General features: G+C 38.1%; 1 protein-coding gene across 1 annotated transcript in view; it reads left to right on the forward strand.

Annotated features, from left to right (window-relative positions):
• Positions 1-19574, forward strand: part of CCDC30 (coiled-coil domain containing 30) — a 113820-nt gene that overhangs the window by 40955 nt on the left and 53291 nt on the right. The window contains 1 exon segment of the mRNA XM_081818236.1: positions 12771-12894. Coding sequence (XP_081674362.1) covers positions 12771-12894 — 124 coding nt within the window.

Genomic DNA, 19574 nt, shown 5'->3' on the forward strand with positions numbered 1-19574 from the left:
TCACCAAAATACTAGCCAATAGGATCCAACAGTACATTGAAAGGATTATTCACCACGACCAAGTGGGATTTATTCCTGGGCTGCAAGGTTGGTTCAACATCCACAAATCAATCAATGTGATACAATACATTAATAAAAAAAAAGAACAAGAACCATATGATCCTCTCAATAGATGCAGAAAAAGCATTTGACAAAGTACAGCACCCTTTCTTGATCAAAACTCTTCAGAGTATAGGGATAGAGGGTACATGCCTCAATATCATAAAAGCCATCTATAAAAAACCCACAGTGAATATCATTCTCAATGGGGAAAAACTAAGAACTTTCCCCTAAGTTCAGGAACATCGCAGGGATGTCCACCATCACTACTGCTGTTCAACATAGTACTAGAAGTCCTAGCCAAAGCAATCAGACAACAAAAAGAAATAAAAGGCATCCAAATCAGCAAAGAAGTCAAACTCTCTTTGCAGATGATATGATACTTGATGTGGAAAACCCAAAAGACTCCATCCCAAAACTGCTAGAACTCATACAGGAATTCAGTAATATATATAGATATAATATATATAGATATATATGGCAGGATATAAAATCAATGTACAGAAATCAGTGGCATTCCTATACACCAACAACAAGACAGAAGAGAGAGAAATTAAGGAGTCGATCCCATTTACAATTGCACCCAAAACCATAAGTGATGAACTTGGATGTTTAACTATGATGATTTCCAAACAAAATGTGTAAGGTATGGTTTAACCTTGATGCTTATGGTAAAATGTGAGAGGTAAAAGATATATTGAATTAACTGTTAGTAAAAAGGAACAACACTTGTTGTTCTAAACCCTATAATACATTGTTATTATTTTTGCTTTAGCCTATTACCTTTTAAAGGGAAAACAAGTCTTTCACATTTAACCAAATATTGACCATTTATAGAGCTCATCATTACTTTGCATAGATCCAAGTTTCTATCTGGTACCATACTTCTTTAGCCTAAAGTCAACATTTCTTCTAGTGTAGATCTATTAGTGATAAACTTTCTGGTTTTGTCTGTCTGCAAAAATCTTTGTTTTACTTTTTTTTTTTCCCCCCAAAAAAACCTTTTTACTATGGTAAAATACACATAACAGAAAATTTATTATGTTAACTATTTCTTTTTAAGATTTCTTTATTTATTTTAGAGAGAGAGAATGCAAGCAGGGGGAGGGGCATAGGGAGAGGGAGAGAAGCAAACTCTGCACTGAGTGCGGAGTCCAAGGTGGGGCTCAGTCTCACAACCCCAAGATCATGACCTGAGCTGAAATCAAGAGTCAGATGCTCAACCCACTGAGCCACCCAGGTGCCGCACATGTTAACTATTTTTAAGTGTACAGTTTAGTGATAGTAAGCACATTCACACTGTTGTGCCGCCACTACTGACATCCACCTCCAGAACTCCCTACATCTTGTAATACTGAAACTGTCTGTTCATTAAGCAGTAACTCCCCTTTCTGCCCTTCTCTCCCCCAGCCCATGACAACCACCATTCTATTTTCCGTCTCTATGATTTTGGCTACTCTCACTACCTCATAAAAGGGGGATCATACACTAGTTGTCCTTTTGTGACTCACATTTCAATTAGTATAATGCCTTCAAGTTTCATCCATGTTGCAGCATAGGTCAGAATTTCTTTCCTGTTTAAGGCTGAATAATATTCCATTGTATATTCCACATTCTGTTTATCTATTCATCCCTCAAGGGATACTTGGGTTGCATCAGCCTTTTGGCTGTTGTGGATAACACTGCTATTTACATGAGTGTGCAAATATCTGTTCAAGTCCCTGCTTTCAATTCTTTTGGGTATATACCTAGATGTGGAACTGCTGGATCATATGGTAATTCTCTTTCATTTTATTGAAGAACCACCTTACCATTTTCCATAATGACTGCACCATTTTACATTCTCACTGACAGTACACAAGGGTTCCAGTATCTCCATATCATCATCAACACTTGTTATTTTCTATGTTTTTGGTGCTAGCTATCCTAATGGATGCAGGGTGGTTTCTCATTGTGCTTTGAGTTGCATTTACCTAATAATTAATGATGTTAAACATCTTTTCATGTGCTTATTGACCTTCCATATGTTGTCACTGGAGAAATATCTATTCAAGTCCTTTGCCTATTTTTTTTAAGATTTTTTATTTATTTGTTAGAGAGAGAGAGAGAGACAGCGAGCACAAACAGGGGGAGCAGCAGGCAGAGGGAGAAGCAGGCTCCCCGCTGAGCAAGAGTCCCAATGTGGGACTTGATCCCAGGACCCTGGGATCATGACCTGAGCCGAAGGCAGACACTTAATGGACTGAGCCACCGAGCCATCCCTCCTTTGCCTATTTTTAAACCAGGTTGTTATTATGTTGTTGAGTTTTAGTAGCTCTTTACATATTCTGATTATATGAATCCCTTATCAGATATATACCTTGCAAATCTTTTTCCATTCCATAAGTTTACTTTCACTATATTGATGCACAAAAAAATTCTAAATTTCATGACGTCCAGTTTGTCCATTTTTTGTTTTATTGCCTGTGCTTTTGATATCATATCCAAGAAATCATTGCCAAATCCAATGTTGTAAAGCTTTTCCCATGTTTTCTTCTATGTTTTACAGTTTTACGTCTTGCATTTAAATCTTTGAGCCATTTTGAGTTAATCTTTATATATGCTGTTAAGGTACAACTTCATTCTTTTGCATATGGATATCCAGTTATTCCAGATTCATTTGTTGAAAAGACTGGCCTTTTCCCATTGAATGGTCTTGGCACACTTGTCAAAAATCATTTGACCATATACATGAAGGTTTATTTTTGGGCTCTGCATTCTATTCCATTGGTCTATACGTCTGTGTTTCTGCCTGTACCACACTGTTTTGACTACTCTGGCTTTGTAGTAAATTTTAAAATCAGGAAGTATGAGTCATGAAGCTTTGTTCTTTTCCAAGATAGTTTTAGCTATTCAGCATCCCTTGAGATTCCATATGAGTTTTAGGATGGGTTTTTCTGTTTCTGCAAAAAATGTTATTGGGATTTTGATAGGGATTGCATTGAATCTGTAGATCATTTTGGGTAGTACTGACATCTCAACAATGTTAAGTCTTCCAATTCATGAACATGGAATATGTTTCTGTTTGTTTTCTTTAATTTTTTCAGCAATGTTTTGTAGTTTTCATTGTACAAGTCTTTCACCTCCTTGGTTAGGTTAATTCCTAACATTTTATTCTTTTTGATGCTACTATAAATGGAAGTGTTTTTGTAATTTCTTGTTGTTAGTGTGTAGAAGTGTGACTGAATTTTGTGTGTTGATTTTGTATCTTGTTACTCGGCAAATTCATTTATTATGTCTAACTGTTTGTAGAATCTTTAAGATTTTCTACATGTAAGATAATTAATCTGCAAATAGAGATAATTTTACTTCTTCCTGTCTAATTTGGATGTCTTTTTTTTTCTTGCTTAATTGCTGACTCAAATTTCCAATACTATGTTGAATAGAAGTGGTGAAAGCTTTGTTCCTGATCTTATAGGAAAAGCTTTCAATCCCTGACCATTGAATATGATGCTCACTGTGGGTTTCTTATAAATCTCTTATTATGTTGAGGTAGTTTTCTTCTATTCCTGGTTTATTTCATGTATTTTTAATCATGAAAGGGCATTGGATCCTGTCAAATGCATTTTCTGCATCATTGAGATGATCATGTCAATGTTCCCTCATACTTTTTTTTTTTTTAAGATTTATTTATTTGACAGAGAGAGACACAGCGAGAGAGGGAACACAAGCAGGGGGAGTGGGAGAGGGAGAAGCAGGCTTCCCGCCGAGCAGGGAGCCCGACACGGGGCTCGATCCCAGGACCCTGGGACCATGACCCGAGCCGAAGGCAGGCGCCCAACGACTGAGCCACCCAGGTGCCCCTGTTCCCTCATACTTTTAATGTGGTGTATTACATTGATCAATTTCTGTATGTTGAACCATACTTAAATTTCAGGAATAAATTTCATCTGGTCATGGTGTATAACCCTTCTAATACGGTGTTAAATTCATTTTGATAATATTTTGTTGAGAATTTTTACATCAGTGCTCATAAAGGATACTGGTCCATGTTTTTTTCTTCCTTTTTGTATCTTTGTCTGACTTTCATGTCAGGGTCAGCTGGCCTCACAGGATTGAGTTAGAAAGTGTTTCTTCCCTTTCAAGTTTTGGGAAAAGTTTGAGAAGGATTGGTGTTCGTTCTTTTTTGAATGTTTGGTAGAATTTACCAGTGAAGCCATCACGCCTGGGCTTTTCTTTGTACCTGAGCTTTTTGATTACTGAGTCAGCATCCTACTAGTTATAGATCTATTCAAATTTTCTGTTTCTTTATGATTCAGTCTTTGTTGTGGTTATTTTTTAAGATTTTATTTATTTATTTGCCAGAGAGAGAGAGAGCCCAAGCAGGGGGAGCAGCAGGCAGAGGGAGAAGCAGGCTCCCCACTGAGCAGGGAGCCCAATATGGGACTCGATCCCAGGACCCTGTGATGATCACCTGAGCCGAAGGCAGACGCTTAACTGACTGAGCCACCAAGGTATCCCTGATCTTCATTGGTTTTGTGTTTCTAGGAATTTGTCCATTTCATGTAGGTTATCCAGTTTATTGGTGTACAATTGTTCAAAGTACTTTCTTCTATGCTTTTTTTATGTGTAAAATACATAGGAATGTACCCTCAACTTTTATGTTAGTAATTTGAGTCTTCTCTTTTTTTCTTAGTCATTCTAGCTAAAGGTTTGTCAATTTTGTTGATCTTTTCAAAGAACCAGTTTCTGGTTTCACTGATTTTCTATATTGTTTTTCTATATTTTATCTGTGCTGTAACTCTTATTATTTCTTTCTGCTGTGTTTGGATTTAGTTTGTTGTTCTTTTTATACTTCTTTAAATTAAAAAGTGAGGTTGTTGATTTCAGATCTTTCTCATTCTTTTTTTTTTTTAATATTTTATTTATTTATTTGACAGAGAGATAGAGTGAAGCGCAAGTAGGCAGAGAGGCAGGCAGAGGGAGAAGGAGAAGCAGGTTTTCCTCTTAGCAGGGAGCCCGATGTGGGGCTCGATCCCAGGACCCTGGGATCATGACCTAAGCCAAAGGCAGATGCTTAACCGACTGAGCCACCCAGGCACCCCAGATCTTTCTCATTCTTTAATGTAAGCATTTATACCTATAAATTTCCCCCTTAGCACATATTTCATTACATCCCATAAGTTTTGGTATGTTGTAGTTTCATGTTTCATTTTCATTCATCTCTAGAAATTTCCTGATTTCTCTTGTGATTTGTTCTTTGATCCATTTGTTGTTTAAGAGTATGTTGTTTGGGCGCCTGGGTGGCTCAGATGGTTAAGCGTCTGCCTTCAGCTCAGGTCATGATCCCAGGGTCCTGGGATCGAGTCCCGCATCGGGCTCTCTGCTCCTTGGGAGCCTGCTTCTCCCTCTGCCTCTCTCTCTCTCTGTCTCTCATGAATAAATAAAAAAAAAAAAAAAGTATGTTGTTTAATTTCCACATATATGTGAAATTTTCAGTTTTCCTTGTAATTAATATCTGTCTCCATCCAGCTGTGGTTGGAGAAGATACTTTGTATGATATCTGTCTTTTAAAATCTACTAAGACTCAGTCTGTGGCCTGAAATGTGGTCTATCCTGGAGAACGTCCTGTGTGCACTTGGGAAGAGTCAGTATTTTGTTGTCATTGAGTAGAGTGTCCTATATATGTCTTTTAGATATTGTTGCTTTATTGTGTTGTTCAAGTCCTCTATTTCCTTACTTATCCTATATCTGACTGTTTATCCATTATTGAAAGTGGGGTATTGAAGTCTCCAATTCTTATTGTAGAAATGTCTATGTCTTCTTTCAATTTAACCAATTTTTGCCTTATATATTTTGGTTGGTGATTAGGTGCTATTATATCTTATCGTTGTGTCAAACCTATTATTAACATATAATGCCCTTCTTTGTCTCTTGTAATATTTCTTTTTTTTTTTTTTTTTCTTGTAATATTTCTTGATTTAAAGTCTATTTTGTCTGATATTAGTTTAACTAGCCCCACCCTCTTTTGGTTACTGCATCCTTTTGCTTGCACCCTCTTTGCATCTTTGGATCTAAAGTGAATCTTCTGTGGACAGTATAAGGTTAGATCATGTTGTGTTTTTATCCATGATGCCAATGTGTGTCTTTTGATCAGAGAGATTAAGTACCTTACATTTAAAGTAATTATTAAAGTAGGTCTTCTGTCATTTTGTCATTTGTTTCTATGTACCTTATAGCTTTTTGTCTCCCTCATTTCCTGCTTAAGTGTCTCTCTTGTGTGTAGTTGATTTTTTTGGTAATAAAACATTTTAATTACTTTTCATTCCCTTTTGAGTATATTCTTTAACTATTTTCTTTGCAGTTACCATAGGGATTACATTTAACATGCTAAAATTATAATACTTCACCTTGAATTTATGCCAGCTCAACTTTAATAATATGCAAAAACTCTGCTCATTTATAGCTCTGTTCTCAGAAATTGACATCACAAAATTACATCTTTATATATTGTGTATCCAAAAACATGAATTAATAATTGCTTTTTTAAAATGTATTAGTCTCTTAAATTACATAGAAACCGAATTATGGAATTAGAATGAAAGTTCCAATAATACTAGATTTTAGGCTAATAATAATTTTTAAAGCAATATATCAATCTCTTAAGTCATGTAGAGAACCAAAATTGGAGTTTTAAACCACCGTCACTATAACACTAGATTTTATCATTGCCCATGTATTTATGTTTATTTCTTCATATGGCTTTGAGTTACTATCTGGTATCTTTTCATTTCAACCTACAGGACTCCTTTTAGGATTTCTCACGGGGTGGGTCTAGTAGTGACAAACTCCCTCAGTTTTTGTTCATCTGTGAATGTCTTAATTTCATCCTCACTCCTGAAAGGACAGTTTTGCTGGATATAGAATTCTTGGCTGACAGTTTTTTTCTTTTAGCATTTTGAATATATCAGCCCACTGCCTTCTGGCCTCCAAAGTTTCTGATGAGAAATCTGCTCATAATCTTACTGAGGATCTCCTGTAAGTGACAAGTCACTTCTCTCTTGCTGCATTCAAGCTTATCTCTTTATCTTTGGCTTTCAGTGGCCAGATTATAATGTGTCTCAGTGTGGGTCTCTTTGATTTCATTCTTCTTGCAGTTCAGTGAGCTTCTTGGATGTTTATATTCATGTCTTTAAACAAATGATCATTTTCTTTTGTCTTTGTTGGTGACCATGACTGTGGCCCATTCCTTGTTCTGTCACCTATATATCCACTGGGAGGAGGCTGATCTGGGATGCAGGCACCAAGACAAACCTAGAATTGCAGGAGAGTATTGGGGGTGGTACCTGAGAAGGATCAAGGGAAGGACAGCCATGGGCTAGCAAAGCCTTTAGATCATGATGCAGGTCTGATATCTGTTAAAGAGGGAGAAGGAAGGAAGATTGGATAGGAAGAGCCTCAGACTGTGGTGTAGTTCTGAGGAGTCTCATTCAGACCAGCAGGGCTTTGGCACAGTGATAACCTGTGAAGGAATCCCACATTAACCAGAAATGGCCAGGACTTAATATCCCCACCATGCTCAGTCATTCATTGGAGGCTGCCTGGGAAGAGCGTGCCAAATTCTTTCCTGAAGGGAGAGATACGTACCAGTGGTGCACTGCCATGTGGCCCTCTGTATCACAGAATTCTTAACAGTAGAAAAGATCCTTGTAGAGTAACTGGCTAATCCACCTCCCTCTATGATAGATGTCATCCGTGACATTCTGAATAAATGAGTATATGTCATATTTTAAAACATGTTCAGAAAAGATCGTACATATCCCTCTTGTGTTTAATTTTAAATACCAGAAGATTTTTCTTTGTCTAATCTCAAACCTCTAGGCTGTGGTATAAACCAGTTTTCTTGATCTTGTCATCAAGACTTGCAATATGTGTGGACTTCTAAAATAATACTAAATAAATTTTTGCCTTCAAAGTTCTCTCTTGATCTTCTGTGAAGAAAAAGATTCAAGCTTTCTTGATCGAGTTTAGCAGGCAGGCAATGGTGATATCGCTAAGTATTTTTTTTTTAAAGGTTTTTTTATTTATTCATTCGAGACACAGAGATACAGAGAGAGGGAGACAATATGAGCAGGGGGAGAAGCAGAGGGAGGGGGAGAAGCAGGCCCCCCGCTGAGCAGGGAGCCTGGTGCGGTGCTCAATCCCAGGACCCCGGGATCATGACCTGAGCCGAAGGCAGACACTTAACCATCTGAGCCACCCAGGCACCCCATTATCACTAAGTATTAACTAAAGAATCATTCTCAGCTGTGGAATTGAGTGAACTGAGTGCTGTAATCAGTAGGTTAGGAGTTTCAGATCTTGATGCAGGGCCATGCTCCCCTTGGCATGGATCTTCAGCTTTTATGTGAGTGTGTGGGTGCCTCATGCCATCATTCCCGGTCTCTTACTACTTTACTTTCTGTTCTCTACAAAAAGGAAGTAAGGCGATGGAAACTAAGATTTCAGTGCCTACACAATGTTGTAATGACTCTGCTGTGGGTTTGATATAACTCATTTAATGTTAACATAAAATTGTGGGAGATAGGTGTCATTCACCCTGCTGCATAGGCGAGGAAACCAAGATCACAAATTCATAAATGTAAAGATTTCAAATTTCAACTGACTGCAACACCCATGTTTTTGCCACTATGATTTTCAAACTGTGTTTCAAGGATCCTTGATGTTCCACAGATGCAGAGTTCTAGGTCTTCTGCCTCCACATCAACCAGAGAAGCCTCTATTTCCGGGCACCCTGTAGACAGTTTCCCCATAAGAATGTGTTTGAAAATAAATGGGAGGGGATGACCTTAAAAGGACAAATAATTTAGAAAACCAATCCCTTAAATTGTGCAGCCTCCTCAAGATAATGACCTGTATTTGTTACCCATTTCTATATGTAGACAGATTTACCATTAATTAGACCATCTTAATGCTGCTAACATGCATATTCTCAGAGAAAATGCTTAAAAAGAAGAAATGCTAGGTGTCTGATAGGAATGATAATAGCCGGGGCACCTGGGTGGCACAGTCGGTTCAGCACCTGCCTTCGGCTCAGGTCATGATCCCAGAGTCCTGGGATGGAGTCCCACATAGGGCACCCTGCTCAGCTCCCTCTGCCTGCCACTCCCCCTGCTTGTGCTCTCTCTCTTTGTCAAATAAATAAGTTAAATTAAATTAAAAAAGGAATGATTATAGCCACAATATATTGAGCATCTCTCATATGCCATGATCTGTTTACATAAATCTCAAGTAATCCCTGTAACAGCCCTCCCCAAGGTAAGTAAGGATATTCCCATTTCATAGTTGAGAGAACTTAAAGGGACTGGAACAAAGTGAGAGGCAGAGCTAGGAGTTGTTCCAGGTTTGTCTGGACTTAGAGCTGATTATGTACATCATATCAACTCTTTTTTTATGTTCAATTAGGCGACATGTAGTACATCAGTTTTTGATGTAGTGTTCAACAGTTCATTAGTTGCATATAACGCCCAGTGCTCGTCATGTCAGCTCTTACGAGGATTTATGGGGGGGGTTATATAGGGGATTAATTATACCTCATGGGGGTTACCACATGCTCCACACTGAGCACATAAATCGTGTCCACCTGGAGGTGATGACTGGGCATATTGCATCCATCCTCCCCAGTGCCTGCACCTGCCGTCCCCTGGCCTGTGTCTGTGAGAGGGCCCAGCATCGTGCAGGCATGTAGTGGGGGTGGCAGTGGCACTTGTCATCCTGTGCCCAGGAGGCACAGTTTGCTTCGTAGCATGAGACGATCCCCACCTTTGGGGTAGTAGAACACTGAAAGTGGAAAATTCTGAGCTGTTACACCTTTCTCCAGAGTCGTTGGTGGTTAGCCCATGCCAATGAGGCAGTTCCCTAGCGAGTCTGGTAGTGCTTGCCTTTGCTTACTGCCACCTGACAGGTGAGGTTGGCTCCCATCAGCTACCCAGAGCTCTCTCTATCCCACTGCTCATTCCTTACAGTATCCGCTGCCCCTCTGCCCCTCTGCTCTGTTTTTCTGTGTTAAACTTTGGTCGCCATGAAGTACATGAAGGACATACATTGCGTAAATGCATCACCATTTTTAGTATGCCGCAAATTATGTTAAATTTCATATATATATATATATTCTTTTGAAAAGCTATCTTTTAAAAGTCATAGCATTAAAATACATGACATTCTTATACGAAGAAACACAAAGGAAAACACGAAATGAGGGGAGTTTTCATGTTTAAGAGTTGAAATGTTTCTCGCACTTTGCACTGAGGCATCTCAGGTGGTATAAGGGTGGAGCCAAGGACATTCTTGCCTTGGGTGCTGAATGCATCAGCATGTCATGTGTGGACATGCAGAAACATTCATCAGGGCAAAGCGGGGGCTGGTGAAGGGGAGAAGCTGCTCTGAGGAAAAAATATACCCTTTCCTATATCCTTGTCCAGTGCTGCTAGGAAGTCGACCTGATTCTTAACCGGGTCTTTTTTCTATACCCCAGACAGGAGGATTTGTAAAAGTTACACTGGGCGGGGTGGTTTCAGCATCCATTTTGCCAGTTGCCTGTCCCATTCTTTCCAATCCATCTCTTCCTATTTTATGAATATTAAACACAAGAAGGGTAAATTATTGATAATCGACTTTACTAAACTAATAAATTAATTTTTGAAAAACCTGTTGGTTAATTTAGTACATATCTGGCAGTAAATTATGAATCCAGAAGGACAAGCAAAGCCCCAGAATACTTTTCTCCAAAATGTAATTAGGTAAAACTCTTTGGTGGATCAACCCTTTCCTCTTCAGCTTAAGTAAATGAATGTTTTTGTCTCTGAACTAAACTAAAAACTTAATTGAAGTTTCTGTTGAAACATAATTCTAAATAAAAGTAATATCAGTGTTGGTGTCTTCTATTTCTAAATTACAACTAAATACTCAGAAGTTTCTTTTGCATATAGTTTTGTTACTGGGCCAATCTATAATAAAGTGTTACTTTTCAAAAGTGAAAAAAAAAAGGTACATAAGCAGCTTAAATCAGGACAATGAGGATCCTGTAGTGTATTTTTCTAATACTTGGTTCCTTTGGTTCAGCTGCCAAACAGCAGTGAGGGCTCAAACACTTAATAAAGCAACTCTCCAAAGGATCCAAGACCAGACAAGAGGTGAAACTGGTTGGTACGGAAAGTTTTCAAGGTGTAGCTTCAGGGAAGGACGCTTAAGAACTATAGCTTATTTTTTCAGTATTTTTTAGAATAACACATGTATGTATGTATTTTAACTGATGATTTATTTGGATTAAGATTTCCCTCTTAGAGCCCGAGTTATCAGTAATATAGGAAAACACCAGAGGAACCTGTATGAAAAGTCAAGAGACAGTGCAAGTACAAGATTTGAATGAGGTAAGAAATAAAAAGGTAATTTTCAGTGAAAGCTGCTAATACAGGTGAGGCAGACTCCATAAGGATGCTTAAGAATAGCTGAATATAGGCAAAGGGAGAAAATGCACCCCCAGGAGTGGTAAATCTATATCCTGTGATTGTGATCAGTGGTTACAGAAAGCCTTCCCAGGAGTAGTCAGTTAGGAAGGAGCCCACTGAAAATGTATTTTGGATAAACTAGTGTGTTGAAATTGTAAGGATGGTTTAAAGGTATTGCCTCACAACTGAGTAAATGTGAAAATTCAGAACCCAATAACATAAACTGCCATTTACAGAGCATTTGCCTACATGTGCGTAGGCATCATTATCCCTATTTTTCTGATGACGAAACTGAGCCTAAGTTAAGTAACGGGCTCAGTTTTCCACTACTGGTAAATAGAACAAAACCGGTAAGACTTTTTTCCCATGAATCATTCTTGGTTTCCCAAGTTGGAGAATAGAGACCTATGAATTTCATGCTGCTCTCTGGCGGGCTGGTACAAACGAGCAGTTAGCTCACTGAACAGGTGTGCTCTGACTGTCAAGAAGGGTCTGCAGCTTGATGACAGTATTACGAGAATTGGCTCAGTTCTCAGTCTATAGCCACCAAATTCATTTTGGCCTCAATTTAATTTCCTAATAGGTTTTTGTAACAAGAGAAAATATACTTTGGCAAGTCCGAATAGAATAGATATTAAAAGTAAGGACTTATTTTGAATCCCAGTGCTATGTGATCTTGGGAAAAATACCTAATATATCTGAGCCTCGCCTTCTCTGTAAAAAAAAAATATATATATATATAGTAGTTCCAATTTCGTAGAGGTCCTGGGAAAACAAAATGAGATAATGCAAGTAAAGCATGTATCATGATGTCTGACACATGGCAAGCACTAACTAGTAGCTGCTCTCATTATTATTGCAATTATTATTATCAATTAATCTGGGAAGATTTTAACAAGACTTTATATTTGGTAGGTGCTTAACAAAATACATTCAAAATCTCACTTCATTCCTACTCTGATGGTTATAATGTATCTAGAACAAGTGTCAGCTCCGTTTTACAGTTGAGAAACAGGCTCAGAGAGAAAAATGTCTCTTACGAGCTATGGTACCATGAATTACTTTTCCCAGCTTCATATCTCCCCTAGATGACTATATAATTGAGTTAGATGGGAAATTATTATTATCAGAATTTATAAGAAACATGATTAAAGTATATAGAATTAATTATGTAAAATGCTTTTTGCAGATTTTGAAAATGAGCCAAGAAAAAATCGAAATATTTGAAAGTGAGTCATCAGAAGAAAGCAGAAGGCAATTGACATCTGATTTTAATATTATACAGAAGACTTTGAGAGTTGAAAGTGAGGTATTTTGCCACTTAGGATGTTATTTCCCTCTTTAGGGATCTCATGTTACCATTTAGTTTGACTTTAAAATAAATCGTAGCTATAGAATGTGTGTTTCTGTTAGTAATAATGGGGTGAGTGTCCTTTCCACAAGCTGAGTTCCAGGACCAGGCAAAGAGGGGCCTTTAAGTAGCAGGTATTTGATTATTATGGTGGTCATAGAGTCATGGACTTGTCTCTCCTTTTAACTGCTTGTCCTACCATCTTGGAAAGATCTATCAGGAGACAACCAGCCTATATTTGGAAGAGAGACCTGGAAGTGAGTCCATGGAAGTCTAGATCACCAATTTAGAGGACGGTGACACTTATATCAGTTTGCAGGGTGGGTGACAGCCAGTGCATTGCCCCAAATCCCATCCTGATGACCTACAGAAATTTTCAATGCAATGAGGTAGGAAACTGATACCACTTGACCTCTTCCTGTGGTTTTGGGTAGCCACTCTCTATTTTCTCTCCTTTTTGCCCAACGCCTTCCTCATCAACACTCTCTTCCCCTTCTGATTTCAAGGCTTTGGGAAAATACCAAGTAACTCCTCTCCTAAAGTAAATTTCATATCACCTATTCCCATCATAGGGCACCACAGATTCTCAGGTCCCAGTCGTCCACCAACCAAACTGTATATTCCATGTCATCAGTGTAGAAATTTGATAAGAATCTACATATAACTGAAGTGTTTGCTCTCACGGATATATAGCCTCTGGAAAATCAGAGGCTTAGAGGAAACCCTAGTTGATTAAGTCACTGAATATACATTATTAAGTAAGGCAGCATAATTTGTAGTTAAGAACACAGTTTGAAGTTGGTCAGACAGTTGAATCTCAGCTTTACCACTTCCTAGCTATGTGAATTTAGGCAGGCCACTTACACTCTCTGAGCCTGTTTCAGTAGCCCAGCTGCATGGGGTTGTCACAAAATTAAAGGCATGGTTGTTCTGTAAAAGGTAACTTTAAAAAAGATACATGTTAAAACAGGTAATATAACTAATGCAGGAGTTGCTGAAGAATTTACCTCTCTAGAAGCCTTGCTGAAAGTAGGAATGACTCTAGAAGCCCAGTGAATGATAGAAACCAAGAATGCTCAGTTTAATTAATTGATTTAAGTAAACTTTAATTACTAAGAAAGTAGTTCTGCCAGAAGAATAAGTTGGAATATTTAAAACACAAAAAATATGTGAGAGTCATTTCAAAGATTCCTCTTTAGAAGTATTATACATTTTATGCAGAAAGTCTTATTTTATTTTACTAAATATCTCTATTTCTTAATCAGGGATTGCAAAAATCAAAGTCAGAACTTAGATGCCTTTATAATGAAATTCAAAGTCTTCCAGGGGCATCAAGAGACAGAAACTATTTTTTAATAGCATATAACCTGCTACAAAGAGAGAATTTTGAATTAGAAACAAAGGTGAGACTGAATTAATTATTTAAATGTTCAGTGTTTGATTTTATCTTTTATTAGGATAAGATAAAAGGAAATTAATTTTCAGGAAGAGATGACTTGGAAATTGGGGTTTCTTTTATTATTATAGAATAAATTGCCATTAGTGTAGGTTATAAGCCAAGCTGCATCTCAGAATAGACTTCAACCAGTACTTCACTCTTAGGATTACTCTGTGAATTTTTTACTTTAAATCAGTTTCCCAACAGCTTAATTTTTGGAGCACATATTATAATGTAAAAGGTTTACTTAAAAATAGAACTACCAAATGATCCAGCAATTCCACTCTCTGGATATATGCCCAAAACAATTGAAAGCAGGGTCTTGAAGAGATAATTTGTACACCCATTTTCATAGCAGCATTATTCGCAATAGCTAAAATGTGGAAGTAACCCAAGTGTTCATTGATGGATGAATAGATAAGCAAATTGTGGTATGTACACACAATGGAAAGTTATTCAGCCTTAAAAAAGGAGGGAAATCCTGCAATATGCTACAACATGGATGAATCTTGAGGACATTATACTAAATGAAATAAGCCAATCACAAAAACACAATACTATATGATTCCAATTATGTGAGGTACTTAGAGTAGTCAAAATCATAAAGACAAAAAGTGTAATGGTAGTTTCAGGGGCTGGGGGAGAGGTCGAGGGGGAGTTATTGTTTAATAGGTATAGAGTGTGTTTTATAAGATGAAAAGAGTTCTGGAGATAGATGATGGTAATGGTCACACAACCATGTGAATGTATTTAATACCACTGAACGGCACACTTAAGCGTGTAAGGCTAAGATGGTAAATTTTATGTTATGTGTATTTTACCACCACCCCCAAAATTCAAGACAAACAAAAGTTTACTTAAATGTCTTCATCCTTAAACCTTTGAATCAAAGCATTTTTTTTTCAGTTATATTGAAAATTAGGTTCATACTTAGAATTAGGAAAATGTTTAAATGTCCTGACCCTAATGTGTTCCCCAAGTATAAAAATGGCTGCCAGACCAGGGTTAGATGGAGAGGTTGCCTGCAGGGTGATTCCTGGAGTCCCACTTATCATTAACTACTCCTGGCTGAAAATTCTCTTCCTCAGTTACTCTTGGTCTTGATTAAAATGGTAGGAAGGAGTGAAGGCTTGAACACACAATTAAAATATATTGGGTTGTATTTCCATACCACATGTGAACTGGAGGACTAAGTCCAGGCCTCATTTACCCTCTCTGAAGTTGTTATCCTGAAAGCAGGGTACAAGTTGTTGAGGGATTGGGACATGGATCAAAATAGTATGTGACCTAAGGAGGGAAAGATCCAGGACATGGGTTTGCTACCTAGAAAGGTGGATACATGGGGCACATCCTATAACTAAGCTTTATTTGTGGGACCTCGTCAGCAACGTGAGTTATCATCACACTGTACAATTAAAGGATTTTGTGTTATGAAATATCACTGGACAGCACAACACAGAAGAGGAACTGAGGCAACAGGAATATAATGTAAAAATGAGAGGTCCAGATCACTATCCTGGTAATCTGCCTCTCCCTTGTTCTCTCTTTTAAAAAACATTTTTTTTTTAAAGATTATATTTATTTATTTGAGACAGAGAGAATGAGATAGAGCATGAGGGGGGGAGGGTCAGAGGGAGAAGCAGACTCCCCGCTGAGCAGGGAGCCCGATGCGGGACTCGATCCCGGGACTCCAGGATCACGACCTGAGCCGAAGGCAGTCACTTAACCAACTGAGCCACCCAGGCGCCCAAAAAACATTTTATTTTGAAATAATTTCAGACTTACAGAAAAGTTGCAAAAATAGTACAAAGAATTTCCATGTACCTTCACCCCTTCAGTATTAGTATGGTACCACATTTGCTTTATCACTCTCCCTCTCTCTCCCTTTCTCCAAAAATACCCTTCTTTAAAACCACAGATTTATGCATTCTTATGCCTATGGTAAAAACGGATTAGATTACATAACAACCCCAAAGTGTTAAGTTAAATTAGAAGAAGACTTCAAATAGGATGTCAATTTATATTATTTGTCAATAATTATTTAAGCATTTAATGGAATGTACTTTCTCATAATTATATATTAGAATATGCAAAATAGGATATTTGTCTTCTCACTTTACAGGTCTTGAAGCTTTCACAAGAATTTGAACAATTAAATCATTTTACTGTAGGGAGAAAAACTGCACCGACTAATTTAATTACAAGTGAAAATATCTGTAAAGATATATATAAAGATGTGTCTAAACTACCAATTTTGGAAGTAGAGATTCAAAGCCCAAAGGAAGAGAGAGAGGAACTCTGGTAAATTGAGAAAGTCCCGTATCACATTAATTATTTGGGGGGTACAATTACCCTATTTGGCTTGATCATTGTAAGAATTTGACATTCATTTCCAAATGATGTGAATAGAAAAATTAATTATAAGTAAGCATTCCCCCAAAGAGTTTGTCTTTTGATATATTATTACATTTTTAAACCTTTTCTTGCTTTTTAAAATAAATTTATGCTTTTTGTAGAAAATTTGGAAAGCATGGAAAAATAAAAGGCATGATAATAACCCATAGTTTCACCAGGGAAATTTGTTAATGTCCTAACTTAGACTATACTCTGCCAAGAGATTTTTTGCTGTTTTTATTTAACATTGTATCTGATGATCATTTTGATAACCTTTTCTTTCTTCCTTCCTTCCTTCCCTCCTTCCTTCCTTTCTTGTTAATCTTGCCCTCAAACTCTTGTATTTCTGCTTTTTCAACAGAAGTATCTTTCACAGAAACTTTTGAGACTTTTGGCTAATGCTTTTCTGCTTTGGCACAAAAACTAATAGATGCAATCAAATTTTGTCTGGGCAAAATCCTAGAACTAGATCATCAGAAGAAACAATAGATGGCAATTTTGACTTATATACTATATACTGAAGGATACATCATCAGTGAACTAGGAAAATATGGTCTAGGTGCAGCCAAAGTTCTATCTTTGTAAACATCTTAACGTAGAAGGAGGGTTTTTTGTTTTTCGGGGTTTTTTTGCTAGTTTTGGACTGCTGAATTTTATGCCTTCCTAAAAGTTGCTTTTACCTTTAGAGTGTGCTCTGAGTCCAAGATTCCCAATCATGAAGCCAAGTTGCAGAAGTGGGAAAAGCATATTAGAGACGTGGTGGGGAACAGGCATGATAGTGGTCACAAGAGCGAAGAGCCGAGAAGGTCGGTCACAGCATATAGGTTTGCTATAGGGGAAAAAGGAAGTCTAGTTCTTGAGCATTAGAACGGTGTATTACCAGGTTTTTAAGGGAGATTGTTCTAGTATCTCTAGAAGAGATAAAGTGAAGAAGAAAAACAGACCTATTAATCCAGATATGAGCCACAGATGAAGAGATAGTGGCCTGATTGAGTAGGTGGCAATGGAGTTGAAGTGACCACTCTGAACATTCTTCAGAGAAGATGTTAACGTTAATTATCAAAGCTGACAAAAATCCACCCAGCTGACTTGGGATCATTGGTAGGGATACTTGCCACAGGGAGCAAGGCTGTGGCCTTAATTCCGTTAGAGGTGGGGAACCTTGCCATGATAAAGATACTGGACTTCTCTCTAAAGAGCTCCTTGCTGCCACCTGTTTCCATTACATGGTCCAAATTACTTCCCATCACTGGGACTGTGAGAAGTCTATGTATCTGCCCTATGCTTCCCTATCTCCTCTTTTTGGAATGTTTCCTCACTTACTTATCTCCTGTGCCCCACTTCACAGCCTCCATTTATCTCAGATCTATTACACAATCACATTTGACAGTAAAATTGTGTATCTACCATGTGCCAGGTACTATAGGGAGATACTAAGGATACAAAATAAGACATAGCTCCTACCTTCATGGTCCATATAGCCTGCGGGGGGAAGATAGACAATTAAACAAAGCAGTATTGGATACTATGGGAGCACAAAGGAGGTGCCCTGGTCCAGGCTAAGAAACCAGAAAATATTCTTAAAGGAAGTAACAGACTGAGTCCTGAAGTATAGATAACCCAGCATCAAGCAAAAAGGTGAGGGAGTAATTTTCAGGGGGAATATAACATGTGCAAGAGAAGGCATGATTTGTTTGAGGAACTCAGTGACCTCGGTGCTGCTACAGCACAGAGCATGAAGAGAAGAGATGGGGAAGGAGATGATGAGAGTGAGGAAGTAGGCAGGGACCTGATCACAAGGGAACATGAGTACCCGCATGGGGAAGTTTGTACAATAGGAAACTACCGCAGGGTTTAGTAACATGGAAGAGACCAAAACAGATTTGGCCTGCTGTGTGGATAATAGATTGTTAGTATAGGAATGAAGGTAATGAGACTAGTTCAGGGGCTGTTGCTACAATCTGGTGAGAGAGGATAGTGTTGGTGAGGATAGAGAAAAGTGGATGGAAATGGATCAACAGGACTTAGGGACTAATGAGTATAGGAAGTGAGGAAGACGGTATGGTAGGTGGGGACTTGGGTATTAGCAGAGGTTAAGGAAGACTTTCAAGTTTCTGGTTTGATGGTGTTATCCATTGAGTTAGGGAATGCAGTTTTGAGGGAAGTGGGAAAGGAGTGCAACTTTTGATACGTTGACTTTGAAGTGTCTTTAGAACAGCCATGCCAAGAGCGAAGCCTGGGCTGGAGGTAAATTTGAGAATCATCAATAAGTAGATGGTAGCAGAAGTCCTGTGAGGGATGAGATGGTCCCGTAAGTTGCTTGATGAAGGTACCCAAAGGCAGAAATGTAAGGGAAGCCTCTCTATAAGAGACAAAAGGAATTACCCCTAAGTTAACGTAGACAAAACAGCCAGAGAAGTAGAAGAAAAGTCAAGAGAGTATGTGTTACAGAAGCCAGATTAAAGAGTGTTTCAAGAAGAAAGAAATAGTAAATAGTGTCATGTGCTGCCAAGAAAATAAAGAACAAAAGGTGACTACTGAATTCAGGATTAAGAATGTGATTGAAGACTTTAGTAAGAGTTGTTCCAATGAAGGGCAAAAAACAAATGGCCTCCTAGATCGCATCTCATGGGATGGTAAATGGGAGTGAACTGAGGAATGAGTGGAATTTGAGGAAGTAAAAATGGTGAGTGTGGATGCTTTCCAAAAAGTTTGGTTATAAAGGAAAGAAGGGAATATGGAGCTGAGGTAAGAGGAAATGTGTTGTGTTTAACGACTGAGCCACCCAGGCACCCCAAAATGTGTT

This window comes from Leptonychotes weddellii, chromosome 4, assembly GCF_054177405.1.
Source record: "Leptonychotes weddellii isolate Sample4059 chromosome 4, ASM5417740v2, whole genome shotgun sequence".
In the NCBI taxonomy this organism is placed as follows: domain Eukaryota; kingdom Metazoa; phylum Chordata; class Mammalia; order Carnivora; family Phocidae; genus Leptonychotes; species Leptonychotes weddellii.